The sequence below is a fragment of the Zalophus californianus genome, chromosome 14 (assembly GCF_009762305.2).
Source record: "Zalophus californianus isolate mZalCal1 chromosome 14, mZalCal1.pri.v2, whole genome shotgun sequence".
Classification (NCBI taxonomy): domain Eukaryota; kingdom Metazoa; phylum Chordata; class Mammalia; order Carnivora; family Otariidae; genus Zalophus; species Zalophus californianus.
In genome coordinates, this window is record NC_045608.1 from 16,512,862 (window position 1) to 16,532,709 (window position 19,848).

The 19,848-nt window shown below is 45.9% G+C and overlaps 1 protein-coding gene across 1 annotated transcript; it reads left to right on the forward strand.

The window, feature by feature from the left end:
* Window positions 1-8,160: 8,160 nt before the first annotated feature.
* Window positions 8,161-8,868, forward strand: LOC113912933 (COMM domain-containing protein 1-like). The gene has a single exon (XM_035723970.1). The coding sequence runs from the start codon at window positions 8,180-8,182 to the stop codon at window positions 8,744-8,746; it is 567 nt and encodes a 188-aa protein (XP_035579863.1). The 5' UTR covers window positions 8,161-8,179; the 3' UTR covers window positions 8,747-8,868.
* Window positions 8,869-19,848: the final 10,980 nt, after the last annotated feature.

Genomic DNA, 19,848 nt, shown 5'->3' on the forward strand with positions numbered 1-19,848 from the left:
TTCAATGTGTTAAGTTGTGCCAAAAGTGGGCAGTGTAAGTGTGCAAAACAAACACACAAAAATAAAACCGAAAAGCCTGGAGTAGAAATAAATCATCAAAAGCCTTATACTTAAATATTAAAAGTGACTCTCTTTGGGTGCGATCAGAGGTGGTTTTTACACTTCATTTTCTCAGTGTTTTACACTGATTATGAGTTTCTTTCCTCATCAGAAAACCGTATCACAGATATTATGAAAAGTATCTCTTTTTTCATTACAAAAGGCAACGCACAGTCGTTGTAACAAGTCAAAAATAAAGAAATGTGTTATAAGAAAATGTTAATAATGTCCTTCTCATCTCCAGATTCGTTCCCTGAGGTAAACAACATTCAGGGCCCCGTGAGAATACTTCCAGACTTTTTTTTCTAGAGCATGTTATTTTTTACACGGGAAAAGAATGAATAAAAGACCTTTGGGGGAATTTTTTTTTTTTTTTTTTTAATGTAAGGCCTCCCCTGGCCCTTTCGCAGACCATCGCTCCCTACCTCCTACTCTGCCAAAGCTGTTTGACCTCTTTCCACGTCCAAACGTCTTGGCGTCAAAGAAACCCACTTGGGGCCCTGCTCCCCGGAGGCACCTGCGCCTCTGCCTTGGCCCGGGGTCAGCAGAAATCAAGGCCAGGCCCAGGAAGCGCCCGGCCCCGGCCCCGGCGAGCAGGCGCTCCCCAGCCCGCGGAGCGAGGGGCCCAGGCCCGGCAGGCGCGGGACTCCCGGCGAGGCCTCCCTCGGACGAGGGTGGAGTCTGCTGCGCCCGGGCCCCGCTCCCGCCCGCTTTCTCCAGGAGTAATTAAGAGTGAAATCCTCCTCCGGGTGACCCCGGTGCTCCTGGCCCGGGCTGATTTACACATGAAAGGTCTACGGAGGGCCTGGGCTTTCTCCTTTTCACATTCACAATGAGGCGCGGCCTATAAATAAAACCTCTCTGAGAAACAAGAGGCTTCAAAAATGTCTTTGTGTGTGTGTGCGTGTGTGTGTGTGTGTGTGTGTGTGTGTGTGTGTGTGCGCGCGCGCGCGCACAGGAGCGCGCGCGTTTTAGAGACAGAGACAGAGAGACCCAGAGACCGAGGGAGAGCTTGAGAGAGCTGGAACGGGGAAGAAGGAGAAGGGCATCCCGGTAACAACGAGTGTTCATTGAATGCTTGCTGTGTGCCGCGCATCTTCACATCATTCCTGTGGGAGAGACTTGATGGTTCCTATTTTACAGATGGTGAAACTGAGGTTCAGGGAGGGGAGGACCTGCCCCGGGTTCCGCAATCGGGCGGTAAGCTTGGACACAGGAAGTCGGATGAGCTGCGAACGATGTTCTCTTTCTTCATCACGATAGTGGTCCCAGCGCCGTTTGTATTTGTTTAAAACTCACAAAACAACAACAACAACAACAACAAAAGAAAGAAAGAAAGAAAAACAACTTCACAGGACTCTACAACTGAAAGGGGAGAATTTTACTCTATGTGAATCATACTGCAATAACCTGACTTATTTTATTTTTTTTAAAGATTTTATTTATTTATTTGAGAGAGAGAATGAGATAGAGAGAGAGAGCACGAGAGGGAAGAGTCAGAGGGAGAAGCAGACTCCCCGCTGGGCAGGGAGCCCGATGTGGGACGGGAGCCCGATGTGGGACTCGATCCCGAGACTCCAGGATCATGACCCCAGCCGAAGGCAGTCGCTTAACCAACTGAGCCACCCAGGCGCCCCTAACCTGACTTTTAAATGATAGAATTGAAAAAAAAAAAAAAAAAAAAAAGAACAAGTACAAAAGCCCCCAAAGACGTTAATGGGCTTTCAGTGGGTGAGGTCCCCTGGGTGTTTGGGGCCTCCAGCAGGGCTGTTTCCTCATTCGCCTCTGTATCTTCAGGCTCAGGGCCTGATACGGGGGAAATATTTGCTTGCTTTTTTTTTTTTTTAATGTTTTATTTATTTATTCATGAGAATCAGAGAGAGAGAGAGAGAGAGAGGCAGAGGCAGAGGGAGAAGCAGGCTCCCCGCCTAGCAGGGAGCCCGATGCGGGACTCGATCCCAGGACCCTGGGATCATGACCTGAGCCGAAGGCAGACGCTTAACCATCTGAGCCACCCAGGCGCCCCATTTGCTTGCTTTAATAAATGAATGAGCCAAATAATTCTCTCTGGACTCATTTCTCCATCTACAAAATGAGAAATTGATGAAACACTAAGACGAACACCTCTCAACCAACTCAGAGGTCGCCTCCTCCAGGAAGACTTCTAGGATTCCCCTCCCACTCCTGAACTGGATCAGGTGCCTGTTCTGGGCTCTCACAGAGCCAGGTTGTTTTCCTGTGTCTGCAATGACCCTACTGTATAGTATTTGTCTGCTTCTGTGTGTCCTTCATTTGAATATTCAGGTTCTCTGCCGTAGGGCCCATGTCTGTTTTGCTCATCTCTGTACTCCCAGTGCCTGGCACACCGCAGGTGGAATATTTGATGAGCTAATGATTTGGTGCCTTTAGTAGTTCTGGTCTGAGGTCCAAAACGGGATCATGCTGGTGTTGGCTGAAGCTGGGGGAGGGTCTGAAGCAGCAGAAGTGGGCCAGGTTATTGAACCAGGAAATCCTGGTGCAGCAGAGATTAGTTGAAAGTCCTGACTTCTAGAGCACCTTAGAAAGCAATCCTGCCATGACTCCTGCAGGAAATTCAAGTCTTCTCCTGCATGGGGCAGGGGGGTTGGGAGAACAGCCAGACTCTAGAGGGCAGGTGGTTTGGGTGTGGGGGGAGGCAGGCCCTGGGATCCGCCAGTCTGCCTGCATCTGTTTGGGGCAGAGGGTGGGTTGGGACACATGGGGCACATGGATCTGGTCAACTCCCAGCTCTCCTTGTTAGCTGTCATTCAGCCTCACCAAGACTCAGTCTCCACATCTGGGTAGCGGGGAGAGTATAATTATACCTAACTCAACACGTTTATTAGAAAGGCAAAGGGACATAATGAGGTCAGAGTGCTTGCTATCGTGTAGCTGCTCAGAAATATTTAAAAACATCTCACATCTTTTCCCATTTCTCTCAAATGTTTTTAGCCCTAATTAGAGCTGCCACTTGTGAGTCTCTAATATCAACTCTTCCTAACGCTTATTGGGTCCCTGCCGTGGGTCAGGCACTGTACTATGCATTTTACATGTATTATCTCACTTAATCTTCACAATCTCCTTGTAAGGTAGGTTTGTGATCATTCTTATTTTCCAGAGAGGAAACAGGCTCAGAGAGGTGTAGTGACTTGTCTGAGATCACACAGCCTCTAAGTGATAAACCTGGGATAGGAAACATCTGTTCATTTGAGGGAGCACCATAATGCCCTGGAGGGCTTGTTCAAACACAGATTGCTGGGTCCCACCCCTAAATTTCTGATGCAGCAGGTCTGGGGTGGAGCTTGAGAATTTGCATTTCTAACAAGTTCCCCGGGTGATATTGCTGTTGCCGGTCCTGGAGCGCACTTTGAGAACCACTGCCTAATACCAGGATCTCTCCACTGTCATTATCCCACTTAGGCATGTTATGTCACGTCCAACCTATCCTATTACAATGGGCTCAATTCAAAGAATTTGAAGTCTAGTGTATTCACCTAGCACTTGGCATATGTTACTGTATATTCTTAATTAACTAAAAAAAAAAAAAAACCTTTCACCCATTTTAAAGGTGCAGAAAAATAACTAAAAAATATAAGAAGGAAGGACAGAATTGCTTTGGTCTTGCAAATTACTCAGAGAATGACTTTTTGTTATACGAGGTGGTATAGTAGAAGCTTTCTGGATTAACTAACTCACTGGATTAAGAACTCACTGAAGCTGACTCACCGGATTAACCAACACTCATCTTGCCTACTGCAAAACCCAGAAAAGGGCGCCTGGGTGGCTCAGTTGGTTAAGCGACTGCCTTCGGCTCAGGTCATGATCCTGGAGTCCCGGGATCGAGTCCCACATCGGGCTCCCGGCTCAGCGGGGAGTCTGTTTCTCCCTCTGACCCTCTTCCCTCTTGTGCTATCTCTCATTCTCTCTCTCTCAAATAAATAAATAAAGTCTTAAAAAAAAAAAAAAAAAAAAAAAAAAAAAAAAAACCCAGAATGATGCCATGCCCACAGCAGCTGGAGGACTCATTCCCAGTATGACCAGCCACTAACTCCTCCTGATGACTTAACGATGTGACTGTGTGCCTCCCAAGAGTCAGCTGGGTTGGTTCTTCAATCAGTTACTCTTGTTTTTAAATCATGTCATTGTGACAAATTGATAACATGGAAGTTGGAAAAGAAAACTGATGTTTCTATAAACCCAGCTGAATGCTCTGGAAAGACTCTTTAAAAGTTAGTTGGTACGTGTCATTATACAATTGTGCAAACCTATAGAATGCACTACCTTAAGAATGAAGCCTAATGTAAACTCTGGACTTTGGGTGATGATGATGTGTCTGTGTGGGTTCATCAATTCTGACAAATGTACTACTCTGGTGGGGGACGTTGATAGTGGGAGAGGCTATGCATGGGCTGGGGCAGGGAGTGTATGAGACATCTCTGTATCTTTTGCTAATAATTGCTGTGAATCTAAAACTTCTCTCAAAACCAAAATCAATAAGAAAAAAGAGAAAAATAAAAGAAGCAAAGCTCCAGCTTGACCCATATGGTCATATAGGATGAGCAAAAAATAAACTTTTGTCATAAGCCACTGATTGTGGGGGAAGTTAGTTGGGCTAGATGTGGTCTAGACAAGGAATGACTCTCGGATGGGGATGAAGGTGGAATTCTAAAAATCTGGACAACAAGAGCCTTCAGATCTACATCAACTTTTAAGAAGCTCAGGGGAGTGGTTCCTGTAAGAAGGATGTGGGAAAACTCCAACCAGCTGGCTCAGATCAGGGTCAAAGACAAGGCTTTGGCCCTACATCAAAAGATAGGCGAATGAATATATAGCAACAGGTTTTTAATTAAAATAGAATATTTAAGGGTTGTAAGTATTATTTTTATCATTTCCTGTTTCAGTGGGCTTTTTCAATAAACTTACCAACTACTCATCTGATCAGATTACATAAGAGCTCCTACTACAGAATATTTTATTTAAAAAAAAAGAAGGAAGGGGTTGTGAAGTTCCTAATTATTTATTGATTTCTATTTCATCTCTCTCCAGCCAGTAATATCTAATATTGGCACAGCACTTTACAGTTTATAAAACACTTTCAAGTCTATTTATCTCTCACAACTGCTCTGGGCAGCAGGCCTTATTACCCTCTTTCTACAGGCTGGGAAAATGAGCTTTGGAGAAGGGAAATAAAGGCTTCGAGTAAAGCAGGGCATTCAAACTGGGGCAAGAACTTAGACTTAATCCAAGTGCCTAATTTACCCCCAGGGCATTGTGTTAACAAAGGAATCAGAATACAAGCACTGAGCTTTTATCAGTTGAGGCCAAGAGGCCTTGGGGTGTGAGGTAGGGATTAAGAACTAGAGACTGTGTCTGGTTCACCTCTGGATCCTGGCACATAGTAGGCCCTCGGGAAATATTCAATGCTTGGTTGAAGAAATGAAGAGTGACCAAACGAATGAAGGAACGAGTGAATGAAGAAACTTAGAGCAAGGTCCCTTCCCTCTCTGGTCTCAGTCTCTCCATCTTTAACTTGAAAGCTAGGGTTCTCTTAGGAAATATGAACAGACATACACAATTGTGTCCTCTATTTCTGGATGTTCATAGAACACCCTCCTGAACCTCCACTCTAGATTCTCTGGGAAAGGGGGGGATCTATGGAACCTTGAGTAGGAAACTCTTGAATTTGAGGATCTGAGATCTCTTCTAGCTCTGATGTTAATGGCTGTACTGATGGGGCGCCTGGGTGGCGGGGTGGGTTGAGCGGTTGACTCTTGGTTTTGGCTCAGGTCATGATCTCAGGGTCGTGAGATCCAGCCCTGCATAGGGCTCTGCACTTAGCACAAGAGCCTGCTTGTCCCTCGCCCTCCCCCTTTGCCCCCACCCCATGCATTTTCTCGCTCTCTCTCAAATAAATAAATAAAATATATTTTAAAAAGATTTTATTTATTTATTTGACACAGAGAGAGACACAGCGAGAGCGGGAACACAAGCAGGGGGAGTGGGAGAGGGAGAAGCAGGCTTCCCACAGAGCAGGGAGTCTGATGTGGGGCTCTATCCCAGGACCCTGGGGTCATGACCTGAGCCGAAGGCAGATGCTTAACGACTGAGTCACCCAGGCGCCCCAATAAATAAAATATTTTTAAAAATAGTTGTAATGATAACAGCAACGATAATAATAGGATCCAGAAGTTTTTGGATACCAACTCTGGACCAGGCACTGTGCTAAGAGCTTTACCTCATTTCATCTCTCCAAAGCCCTATGATGCAGGCTTTATTATTATTATTATTATTATTATTATTCTGCAGATGAAGACCCTGAGGCTTAGAGAGACCAAATATGTTGCTCGTGTTGCAAGTCAGGAAGTAGCATCCTTAGTTTCCAATTTAACACTGTGGATACTGGAGACTCAACACTCTCCCATCCCCATTCCAGCAGAGTATAAACCTATGACCTCCATGTGGCTGTTTTGAGGCCAAACTCAAGTTGCTGTATCTGGAGAAGGTATTATAAGGCTGGCAGCCATTCATTCATTCAAGTATTCATTCAACAATCATGTATGATTGTTGTGTGTGCCAGGCTCTTATGTGCCAGGCTCAGACTGGTTAATGGGGGTTCACAAAGATGATGGTCCCTGCCCTCAAGCATGCAATTGTTTATTGCATCATTCCTCTGATGCCCCTAATACCAGAATCACCGTGTGAGCAGTTACAACGCAGATTCTCAGGCCCTACTCCAGTCTCTGGAATCACTCTCTGAGTTTGGAGCCTGGGAACCTGCATCTTACAAGCTCCCCCAGGTAAGTCATAGGCACTGAGGTGTGGGAACCCCTGCGTGGAGGGAGGGGCGACCTAGATAAGCAAACAAACAATCATTGCACAGAGAAGTTTTCTATATGGATTGTGGGGGTTGCCAGGGAAGGCTTCTTGGAGGAGGTGACCTTTAAGATGAAATCTGAGGAGTGAGCAAGAGTGAACAAGGCAAGAGGAAGGAGGAACAGCAATGAAGAAGCCGGTCTCTGCCTTCAGGGAGGTCACAGCCAGGGAACTGGGAGAGAAAGGTACAACCTAGCAGAATGATGAGGCCAGGAGCCTGGGGGAAGAGGTGCCTGGCTTAGCCTGCGCTATCAGGAAGACTTTGCAGAGGAAGGGACTGCTTTCCAATACTTTCTCAGATAGAAGCATCTGCTTCATCCCATCTTGGGTGAAGAAAATGGGCATGGAAGAGAATTCGGGCTGGCCGGGAGGTGTGGTCTCCCAGGACGTTAGAGGCTTCTCTTATCAGCCTAATGGTGGGCGGAAGCCGATCATCCTCTAATCTGGATGCTGTTTTCACCTCCATTGTCAATGCTAAGCCTTTGTTTGTTTGAACTAAGGCCTTCTATCTAGAGTCCTTAGCATACAGCAGCAAATGGTGACATTTGAATAAGTGGAGGAGAATTTCTTTGTAAAGGGCCCCGGAGAACACCTGCTCCTTGGATTCACTCTATTACAGAACAATTGCAGGATCTCTTCCCAGCTGGAATGACCCTCCCGGTAACTCCTGGAATGAACAATGGAATGACCCATTGATAACTCATACTGAGGTGGGTAGCAGGATTCTGGCCCTGGCTAGCCTGGATTCAAATCTGCCCTTGGCCACTTTCTAGTTACCTGTTCTTGGACACATGTTACTTGACTTTCCAATGCTTCAATTTCCTCCACTGGCAAAGGAGGCTAATAATAATACCTACAATCTCCAAAGAGGTTTGTTTGTTTGTTTTTCTTTTTTTTGTGTGTGGGTTTCTTTGGGTTTTGTTTTATTTTATTTTTTTTTTATTTTTTAAAGATTTTATTTATTTATTTGAGAGAGAGAGAGAGAGAAACAGCATGAGAGGGGAGAAGGTCAGAGGGAGAAACAGGCTCCCCGCTGAGCCGGGAGCCTGATGTGGGACTCGATCCCAGGACTCCGGGATCATGACCTGAGCCGAAGGCAGTCGCTTAACCAACTGAGCCACCCAGGCGCCCTGTTTTGCTTTGTTTTTAAAGAATAGACTGAATTTGGGGGGCGGGGCTGCCGCTGACCATGGCGGGTGAGCTTGAGGGCTCTAAAGCTCTGAGCGGGCTGCTGAGCGGCCTGGCCCAGGAAGCTTTCCATGGGCGCCAGGGCATCACGGAGGAGCTGCTGCAGAGCCAGCTCTATCTGGAGGTGTCACTCGAGGAGTTCCGCCCCTTTCTGGCGAAGATGAGGGGGATTCTTAAGTCTATTGCATCTGCAGACATGGATTTCAACCAGCTGGAGGCATTCTTGACCGCTCAAACCAAAAAGCAAGGTGGGATCACATCTGACCAAGCTGCTGTCATTTCCAAATTCTGGAAGAGCCACAAGACAAAAATTCGAGAGAGCCTCATGAACCAGAGCCACTGGGACAGTGGGCTTCGGGGCCTGAGTTGGAGAGTTGATGGCAAGTCGCAGTCAAGGCATTCCCCTCAAATTCACACCCCTGTTGCTATAATGGAGCTGGAAATAGGGAAAAGTGGACAGGAATCTGAATTTCTGTGTTTGGAATTTGATGAAGTCAAGGTCAATCAACTCCTAAAGAAGCTCTCAGAGGTAGAAGAAAGTATCAGCACACTGATGCAGCCAGCCTAGCTGAAGATGGAGTTGTTGAAGCAAAGGTGTTCATGATCCCTCCCCAGTGATCTGGGGCTTTTTGTTGTTGTTTTGTTGGTTTTTTTAAAAATTTTCCCCCCCATTAGTATTAAATCCTCAAATTAAAAAAAAAGAAAAGAATAGACTGAATTTTTCTATGAAATGCTTGGAAGAGTGCTTAGCACACAGTAGGACCACAGAAAATGTTGGGTGTTAGTATTCAGGTGCCAGGAACAGTGCAAAGTGTTGGGGATACAACAATAAAAGACAAATTAAATGCCTTCATAGAACGCACACTCTAGGGGCGCCTGGGTGGCTCAGTTGGTTAAGTGTCTGCCTTGGGCTCAGGTCATGATCCCAGGATCCTGGGATTGAGCCCCGAGCGGGGCTCCCTGCTCAGCGGGGAGTGTGCTTCTCCCTCTGTCCCTCCCCTCTGCTCATGCTCTCTCTCTCTCAAATAAATAAATAAAATCTTAAAAAAAAAAAGAGAACTCACACTCTAATGGAAGAGATGAAGAGCAAACCAAACTAAAAACCAAACCAAAACAAAAACAGGTTACGTTTTGTGCTATTAAAAAAATGATACTTGGGATACCTGGGAGGGGCAGTTGGTTAAGCCTCCGACTCTTGGTTTCAGCTGAAGTCATGATATGAGGATAGTGATATTAATCCCTGTGTCAGCCTCCTCACTCAGCACAGTCTGCTTGAGACTTTCCCTCTCCCTCTGCCCCTTCCCCCTCAAATAAATAAATAAATCTTTTTAAAAAATGATACTTGTGTGGCACCAGGCTGGTCCAGTCAGAAAAGCTTGTGGCTCTTGACTTTGGGATCGTGACTTTGAGACCCGTGTTGGGTGTAGAGATTTTTTTCTTAAAGATTTTATTTATTTATTCGAGAGAGAGCGCACGCACATGTGAACACAAGCAGGGGGAGCTGCAGAGGGAGATGGAGAAGCAGGCTCCCCGCCTGATGCAGGGATCGATCCCAGGACCCCGGGATCATGACCTGAGCTGAAAGCAGACGCTTAATGGACTGAGCCATCCAGGCACCCTGAGTGTAGAGATTATTTAATAAATAAACTTAAAAAAATTCTTTTAAAAAATGATACTTGTGATAAAGACAAGTATCACCTTTTCACCTTTGGAGAAAGTGACCAAGCAAGGCCTCTTCTGGAAGGCTGATATTTAAGGGGAGGCACACCACAAGACAAGTGGGGGAAGACGGTTCCAGACAGAGGGCCCAGCAATTGCAAAGGCCCTGAGGTGGGAATGAGGTTGGCTTGTTCAAGGAACAAAGAGGCAAACAGTTAGAGTGCGACACAGGAAGTGATGAAGACAAGATATGAACCTGGGTTCAGTATGACCAGGAATTTCATCACGTGTTTTAATTGCATCAGTTTGCTGCAGGGTTCAAGTTCATTCGATGTTCTCAAACTTGAATGGAGACCTAGAGTCTGATTCAAGTGTGAGAGTGGCCTTCATCACAGGTGAGGTTTATCCTTTTATTTTTTATTTTTTAATATTTTTTTTGTTTATTTGACAGAGAGAGATAGCAAGAGCAGAACACAAGCAGGGGGAGTGGGAGAGGGAGAAGCAGGCTCCCCGTGGAGCAGGGAGCCCGATGCGGGGCTCAATCCCAGGACCCCGGGATCATGACCTAAGCCAAAGGCAGACACTTAATGACTGAGCCGCCATAACCGGGGAGCGGATAGGGCCTAGAAATTAAGGAGAGGAACTGACCATGGGCAGGCCAGGCTCCATTCTCTTCCTCCCCTGCAAAGTCTAAAATAGAAAAAAGGTTATAGGTGCCATTTAAATCAAACAGTAGCTCTATAGGGTGGGCCCACGGGGGACTTTTACCTTCTAATTTATTTCCGTCTCAAGTTTTTACAACAGGCATATTTCCTTTCGTCATTAGAAGAACAACAGGAGGAAAATAATAATAATAAAAATCTTCAAGGTAAAAAAAAATTTTTTTTTTAGGACAATTAGTATTTGTTACTGTGCTGCCTGCCATGGGAAATGCAGACATAGGGGTGTGGTGATTACCTGGGTGGAGTTTAGGCTCTAGCAGTAGAGCGCATGACGCTGTCAGATGAAAACAGATGATATGACGTTATATTGCTTGGTAGAGTCTAAAAGTTGTGTCAAAATTTAAAGAAGAATTTTGGGGCGCTGGGTGACTCAGTTGAGCATCTGACTCTTGATTTTGGCTCAGGTCATGATCTCAGGGTCCTGGGATTGAGCCCTACTCAGCGGGGAGTCGGTTTCTCCCTCTGGCCCCCCCCCCCCCGCCCCGCTCATGCTCTTTCTCTCTCTTAAATAAATAAATAAAATCCTTTAAAAAATAAAGAAGCAGGGTGCCTGGGTGGCTCAGTTGGTTAAGCAACTGCCTTCGGCTCAGGTCATGATCCTGGAGTCCCAGGATCGAGTCCCACATCAGGCTCCCTGTTCAGCAGGAAGTCTGCTTCTCCCTCTGACCCTCTTCCCTCTCGTGCTCTCTATCTCTCATTCTCTCTCTCTCAAATAAATAAATAAAATCTTAAAATAAAATAAAATAAAATAAAATAAAGAAGCAGAATCACCTTGTTTAAAAAAATATTAACTAAGCACTGTGTTTGGTGTTGGGATACAGGAGTAAGCAAGACAGACAAGGTCCCTGCTCTCATAGAGCTGCCAGGCTACTTAGACATTAGGGGGATGAGGAGCAGCAAGAGAACTCCTGGCAGAAGGAACAGCATGAGCAAAGCCTCTGAGGTTGGAAATAAAAACAGAAACAGAAACAGAAAGAAGGCTAGCTCAGAGGATGTGTCCTTAGTGAAAATAGTGGAGATAGGCAGTGATTGTATCCTTCAGGGTGGTGGAGGTCAGAATAAGGGTTTTTTCCTAAGGGAACAGGAAGCCATTGAAGGGTTGCAAAGTGGAGTGGCGGCATAGTCAGAATTGTGCTTTAGAAGGGTCACCCTGGCTGCTAAATGGAGAACAGACTGGAGGCAGTGAGCTCTAAGGAGAGAGACCAGCCTGGAGACTACTGCAATGGTCTAGGGGAGACAGAACAGTGGCCATAACTAAAGCAGGGATGGAGAAGATGAGAGAGACATTTCCTTCTTTTCTTTTCTTTTTTTATGTAGGCTCCATGCTGAGCATGGAGCCCAGTGTGGGGCTTGAACTCACGACCCTGAGATCGAGACCTGAGCTGAGATCAAGAGTTGGTTGCTTAACGGAATGAACCACCCAGGCGCCCCAAGAGAGACATTTCTAAGGTAAAATCCAGTTGGTGGTTGACTGGATGTAAGAATGAAGGAGGAGGAGACAATGAGAAAGACCGATCCCTAGTTTGTTAGTGTGGGGACTACATGGCTGGTGATGCTGTTCTCAGGCCACCACATCACTGACAAGAGATGCCTGAAATTAATAATCTAGTAGGAGAGCCAGGCAGGGAGACAATCATCCATCACACACAGGAAAATGAAATGTGCAAGAAGAGTGATGCTGGCAGGGCCTCTGGGGGCAAAGAGAGAGGGGGGATGGGTTCTGGCTGGGGAGCCTCAAAGGGCAAAGAGATCATAGTAGATGGAGCAGTTGGAGAGAAGCTGGAGAAAGGAGGCTGGGAAGATGACACATGATATAGGGCTTGGAGAAGACCTATGTGGTTGAGACAAAGTGGGTAGAGGTGCTCCCAGGAGGCCCTACCTGGCTGTCTGAGGAGTCAGTGAAGAGAACTCACACTCAGTTCTAGAAACACAGGTCTTTCCTGTGTTTTAGAAAATCAGTGGTGAGTGTGTAAGAGGCAGTAAAATAGGTGCTTCCCTATGCACAGAATATCTCTAGAAGATTCGTTAGAAATCTCTAGTATGGTGACCTTCTTTGCAGTAAAACTATGGTTGGAGGACAGGGATGGGAGGTGACTTTCCCTTCTTTATTTTTATTTTTTGGTAATTTGAACCATGTAGATATATTACCTATTTGATACTCCAATACTTAAATAATTATTAAGAAAAAAGTATGTACTGGGGGTACCTGCCTGGCTCAGTCAGTGGGGTGTGCGACTCTTGATCTCGGAGTCATGAGTTCAAGCCCCACATTGGACGTAGAACCTACTTTAAAAAAAAAAAAAGCATGTACCGGTTGAATGCAGAAACTGGGGTCAGACAGCTGTGCATTTGATCTTGCCTCAGTCAAGCTTGTCTCTAGTTGTGTCAATTTTTGCTTCTCTAAGGCCCAGTTTCCTCATCTGTAAAATGGGGATAATAGTACTTCTTACTTCATGGGTTGTTGGAAGAATTAAATGGGATAATCTATGTCAAGTGCCAGCACTGCAGTGAGGATAGGCTAAATAGATGCTATTAGTATCAGTAATTTAATGGTAAGTTAGATGGGCGCACACCCGCTCCAAGGGTAATCTCAGTTTGACACACAGGGTCCGGTCGAGGGAAGGCATTTGGAATCAAACACAGCTGAGGTCTCTGTAAGTGAGGACTACCTCTCTAAGCTACAATGGCCCTCCTCTGCAAATGAGGATGCTAACACACCTCCCTCCTAAGATCAAAGAGCTACTGGGTGGGGACAGTTAGTCAATGCCAAGTGCAGCACCCTGTGAATTATGAGTTAGGAAGTTGCAGATTTTCAGGATGATCTCTCTTTCTCTCTCTCCCGCTCCCCCAACACCTCTATCCCCAACCCAGGGGGCCCTTCGGTCTCTCCTGTCTGCCTCCCACTAAGGGTGAGGTGGGGGAGGTGGGGACATTCTCTAAAAATTGAAGTTTTCACTTTTTGTTCCAATCCAGGGAAGATGCAGGAAAAATTCCAGAGGCAAGGCCTTAAGGAGTCCTGAGGCAAGGGCCGGGCTCCCTGTATCCCTCTCGCAGGTTCCACCTCCCTCCCTCCTTCAAGGATCCTGAGACGGGACAGCCACGTTGAAGGTCGCAGGCACTATTCATCTCCGTCCAGACTCGTGGGCGGTACCCGCACATGCGGACCCTGCCACCTACAGGGAGAGAGCGGTACTGCAGGCGCGGGTGCCGGAGAAGCCCCATCCAGTCACCCTTGTGTCAATGTTTGTTCAGTGCCTTTGCACCAGGCGAAGGGGTCCCTGTCCTCATGGGGTTTACAGTCTGATGGGAAGAATACCAGCAACAGAAGTGCTGGTAGCAACTTCATAATCTGCTTTTTGGTGAAAGCTTTCTTTCTTTCTTTCTTTTTTTAAGATTTGTTTATTTTAGAGAAAGAGCACGAGCTGGAGGGGCAGATGGAGAGGGAGAGAGAATCTCAAGCAAACTCCACGCTGAGCTTGGAGCCCGATGCGGGGGCTCGATCTCATGACTATGAGATCAGGACCTGAGCCTAAACGAAGAGTCGGGCTCTTAACCCACTTAACCACCCAGGTGCCCCTGAAAGCCTTTGTTCCTATAACACAAGTAATATATATTCATATATTCATTGTAGTAAATTTTAAAAGAAATTAATACCCAGACATTACTTCTGTTAACATGTGAGTATAGTCCTTACAGTATTTGTGCATTTTACAAAAAGTGGAAACACATTTCATAACATTTTGCAGCCTGCTTTGTTGTGTTTAACAGCTTTATTGAGATACATTTCACATAATATATGCCAGCTTTCCTTTTAACAGTGGGAAGTTAATAATAATTTAGTGCAAATTGCTATTTGTTGAGCAAGGTGCTGAGATTTTTCACACACATCATCACATTCAGTCCTCCCCAAAACCATAGCAGGTAGGTACTAATATCTTCTTCATTCTGAGATGAAGAAGCTGGGATACAGAAAAGGAAAGTTAGAGGCACCTGGCTGGCTCAGTTGGTGGAGCATGCAACTCTTGATCTCGAGATTGTGAGTTTGAGCCCCATGTTGGACATAGAAATTACATGAATAAAAAAGGTGTGTTGCGGGGGAGTGACTTGTCCGGTAAAAGTAGCACAGCCAGGATTTTAATTCAGCCTTGTCTGAGAACATAAGTTTTGTTTGTTTTTTTTAAAGTAGTCTCTCTACCCAATATGGTGCTCAAACTCACGACCCTGAGATCAAGAGTTGCATGCTCTTCTGCCTGAGCCAGCCAGGTGCCCTGAGAACATGAGTTCTTTTTTTTTTCTTAAGATTTTATTTATTTAGGGGCGCCTGGGTGGCTCAATCAGTTTAGCAGCTGCCTTTGGCTCAGGTCATGATTCCTAGGTCCTGGGATCAAACCCCCAATCATCGGACTTCCTGCTCCAAGGGGAGCCTGCTTCCCCCTCTCCCATTCCCCTTGCTTGTGTTTCCTCTCTCGGTGTGTCTCTCTCTGTCAAATAAATAAATAAGATCTATTTATTTATTTGAGAAAGAGAAAGCACACACACAAGTAGGGGGGCGGGGCAGAGAGAGAGGGAGAAGCAGACTCCCTGCTGAGCAGGGAGTCCGACACGAGACTAGATCCCAGGACCCCAGGATCATGATCTGAGTCAAAGGACAGACGCTTAACTGACTGAGCCACCCAGGTGTCCCGAGAACATGAGTTCTTAACCATTTCATTATGCCTGCTCTGTGCCCAGCTGTATGGAATTCAGAAGAATCAGGAAAGAAAAAGGGGAGAGGCTCTCATGGAGCTCAGAGTGGAAACGAAGATGTAGAATGGTCTTCATACATGGTACAGTGAGCTTAAACATCACTGGGGGACCAGCACAAGGAGCCGATGTAATCAGGAAAGGCTGCCTGTAGGAGAGAGGACTCGGTGGGGTGTGTGTAGACATAGATGGGCAACAGAGCGGGAAGGGCATTCCAGCCAGGAGGGGCCAGCCTCAGCAAAGTTTCAGGTGCAGATATGTGTATAAGCCCAAACAGGGACAAGTAAGGGAAAATAATTGAGCACCAAGTTCTATGGAAATAAAGAGATGGATGACACCTGCGGTCTGCCCTTCAAAAACTACGCAGAGGGTTGGGGGAACCATAGAAATAAATAATAGTTACCCTTCACTGTGCACACTCCACATTCCAGGTTCTCTACCTACACTGTCACATTTAAGTTCACAATAGCTCTGGAAGATTGGCAGTTGTTGGCCCCATTTATAAATGAAGAAAAGAAGGCTCAGAAAAATAAATGCCTTGCTGTAGGTCCCTGAGTAGGGAGGACTAGGGCCAAGAGAGTCAACTGAGGAGGCTCAGGGTCTGAATCCAGTGCTCTAACCTGCAAGCTACACTATTCTGCCTGCCCTAACTTTCACAGCCAGCCCCCTGTGCAAACCTCCAGGTGCATTACAGTCAGGGATCTTTGTAAATTGCAATGCTGATGATCATCTCTCTCCTAGCTTAAAACCAAGCCTTCTCAGTACCCTTCAGATAAAATCTTGACTCAGCACGACCTGCAGGACCCTTTAAGTTCTTGCTCCCTCCCTGCCTTCATACCTCCAGCTTTAAGGCACTGTTTGGAATTCCAGATACAGTACCCTTATCTCTTCTCTGTGGTGATGTCTGCCTGGAAAACTCTTCTTATCTCCCTCCCAATCCAAATTTGTCCCTGACTCATTCATATTTATTTGGGAAGGAGCCATGACTTAGATGTCGCCTCCTACAGAAAGACTTCCCAGATTGCCCCACTATAATCCAGGCCCTTCTGCTCTGCTTCCATGACCCTATACCCCTTCTCCTAATCATGGCAATAATAATAGTTAACAATTTATTTATTTTTTTAAAAGATTTTATTTATTTATTTGAGAGAGAGAAAGAGAGGGAACATGAGAGGGGGGAGGGTCAGAAGGAGAAGCAGACTCCCTGATGAGCAGGGAGCCCGATGTGGGACTCAATCCTGGGACTCCAGAATCATGACCGGAGCTGAAGGCAGTTGCTTAACCAACTGAGCCACCCAGGCGCCCCAATAGTTAACAATTTTTGAGCATTCACTTTGTGCGAAGGTTACTTGAGTTATTGAAGCAGTGTCACACAGTAATTAAATGTGTAAGCTTTAAGACCAGACTTTCTGGATTTGAATCCTGGCCCAATCACTTAAAGGGCTGTAAAACTTAGGCAAATGGCTTAACCTCCCTTTGTACCTCAGTTTCCTCATCTGTAAAATGGGGATAAGAATAGCACCTATCTCATAGGACTGTTGTATCTGTGAAGGACCCAGGACATGGTAAGTGGTTTTATAAAAATATTTTTTAAGATTTTATTTATTTATCTGACACAGGGAGAGAGCACAAGCAGGGGGAGTGGGAGAGGGAGAAGCAGGCTCCCCATTGAGCAAGGATCCTGATGCGGGGCTCGATCCCAGGACCTGGGCCGAAGGCAGACTGAGTCACCCAGGCAAACTGATGGTAAGTGCTTAATAAATGTTAGCTAATAACTTTTATTCTTTTAAGCCCTTGTGATGACTCTAATTCACAGGTGGAGAATCTAAGAGGTAACTTGACTTCCCCTTGATTACATAGGTAAGTAGCTCACCTGGGACTTGAACTTGACACCAAAGTTTATGCTGCACTACCTCCCATTGTAGGACCCATCCCACTGGTTGTAATAACTGCTTACTTGTCAGTCTCTCCCTCTAGACTGGGTGTTCTGTGAGGGTCACTTCTGTTACCCAGTCCAGGGACACAGTTGAGACCCTAATTAAAGGAACTAATGATGCTGACCAGCTCAGACAAGTTATTCAGAAGATGGAGGTGGTGGTCATCTCACCCTGGCTTCCCCTGCAGTGTGCTTTGGAAAAAGGTTTCAGTGCCGTCTCCTAGGATTAGTCTGTTAGCAGACAAATATTTATTGGCCCAGGAACTGGAGGTGCTCTTATTAGGAAAAGCCACATTAGGAATAGCAGGCAGGGTACCCCCAGATAAGCTTTCCCCTAAGCAAGCCCTGTCCTTGGCTAGGCAGCCTCCCCCAGTCTTACAACAATGCCTCCCTTCATCAGCTGCCCCTGGTATTGAGATGTCCACCTGCCAGCTCCCTGTTTCAAGGAAATAGAGCATCAGAGACCTTAGTGGCTTCAGCATGAGCATAAACATCACTGGCTGCCAGAGAGGATGACGTCAAATCCAGGCCTGCCTGGCCATGGCCTTGGGGAGGCTCCCTGCACAGAGAGGCCTGGTACCCTGGGGGTCACTCTGAGAGGAAGCACAAGCTGGGAACTGCCAGTTCAGTACCCTGAGGACACATCTGATGGTTCTGTCCATTCTCAAGGACCCCACGACTTGAAATATTTTTCTTTCCAAACCCACTGATGTCAGAAATCAAATAGCTATTCCTTTTCTTTTCAGAGCCTCAGATCAGCATGAACGTGACAGGGTGACCTCTTGGGCTTGATATCATTCTACCTAAAGCAAAGTCTGTATGGATTTGAGGTTAAAAGCTTGCATTCTACACCGCCTGGGTCTAAAGCACTTGTCTAAAGATTTCTGACTTTGGGCAATTTCCTACACCTCCCAGAGTCTCAGTTTCCTTATATGAAAAGTGGGTAGAATAGTATCTGATTCACAGGATCTTGGTTGGGATTAATGTATATTCAGCGAGTGCCTATCGCGCACCAAGTGCGGGGCGTGGGGGTGGGGTCATACCGGTGAACAAAACATAGTCCATGCCCCCTGGTGTTTGGTGAAGGAAAGCAGACAATAAACCAATAAATACTTAATCCAGCAGATGGTGGTAAGTGCCATGAAGATAGATAAGACACAGTAAGGAGGATAGTGTGTCAGGGTGGGGAGGAGTTATTTCACTTCTGGGTGGTCTGGGAAGGCCTTTCTGATAAGAGGACTTCTGAGCCGACCCCTGAGTGAAATGAGGAAGCAATTCATGGGGCCATCTGGGAGAAAACTCTTCCAGGCAGAGAAATGAGCATGTGCAACAGGCAGGAGCATGGGTGGCTCGTCTAAGGAAAGGCAAGAAGGACAATGTAGCTGGAGTGAAATGGGCAAGGGGGCAAGGAGAAATGATGTGAGAGACGTGGCTAGGGGCAGGGGGTGGAGAACTCGGTAGCTTACTCTAAGGAGTTTGGTATTTACTCTGAGTGAGATGGGAGCCATGGGAGGATTTTGAGCCAAGGAGGAAGATGATTTGACAGATTTTAAAGGATCCTTCTGACTGCCATGTAGAGAATAGACGGTAGGGGGACCAGGTAGCAGGAAGACCAGTCAGGAGACCGTTCCAGTTGTCCAGGTGAGACATGAGAACACCTTTGATCAAATTGGTAGCGGTGGGCAGTAGGAAATGGTCCGATTCCGGATGTGCCTGAAGGAAGAGCTAGCAGGATTTGTTGATGGATTGGATATAAAGTGTGTGTGTGTGTGTGTGTGTGTGTGTGTGTGTGTGTGTGTGTGAGAAAGAGAGAGAGAGAGAGAGAGGAGAAGAAGGGAGAGAGAGAGAGAGAGTCAAAGATGACTCCAAAGTGTTTAACTTGAGGGATGGAGTAGTCACTTAATGAGGTGCGGAAGACAATTTGTGTAAAGTGCTTACTTTGGGCACTTTATAAATGTGGCACATTTAATGGCACATTTATATGGCACACATATAAATGGGCACAAAATAAATACCCAATAAATATTAGCTATTCTTTGTATTGTTGATTTTGGTTTAACGGGCTGTCCAAAACTCAGTCACCCAAAGCTTTGGAAATGGTAGGCATACCTGGCAATAACATCATAAGCCTCATGCCTAAGTATGGGTGCTGTGAGCCAAGCACATGATAGAATCTTTACTTAGCAGTACCACCCTGAAAAGTGTACAAAAGCCCTATGAGAAAATGAATATTTGTTGAATTTTTAATATATTTCAGACATTTTTTTCATTTAATCCTTTCTCCAACACTAGAATGTAAGTTACATGAGAGAGATCTTACCCCTGATGTGTACTACCCCACATGCCTGGCACATACCAGGCATCTTAGTTAATACTTATTAAATGAAATCTCATTATTATAGATGGAGGCTGAGTAAAATCTGAAGGTGGAGCTGGGTTCTGATAAATATTTATTGGATAAAGGGATGAATAAATGGGTATTACATTACCATTTTAGAGAAGAGGAAACAGCTGGTGGCAGACCAAAGGACCGAACCCAGGATATCCTGATCCTTGAGCATGCACCCTTTCTATGGTCACACTATGGAGCCTCATAGTGTGGCCCTTTGG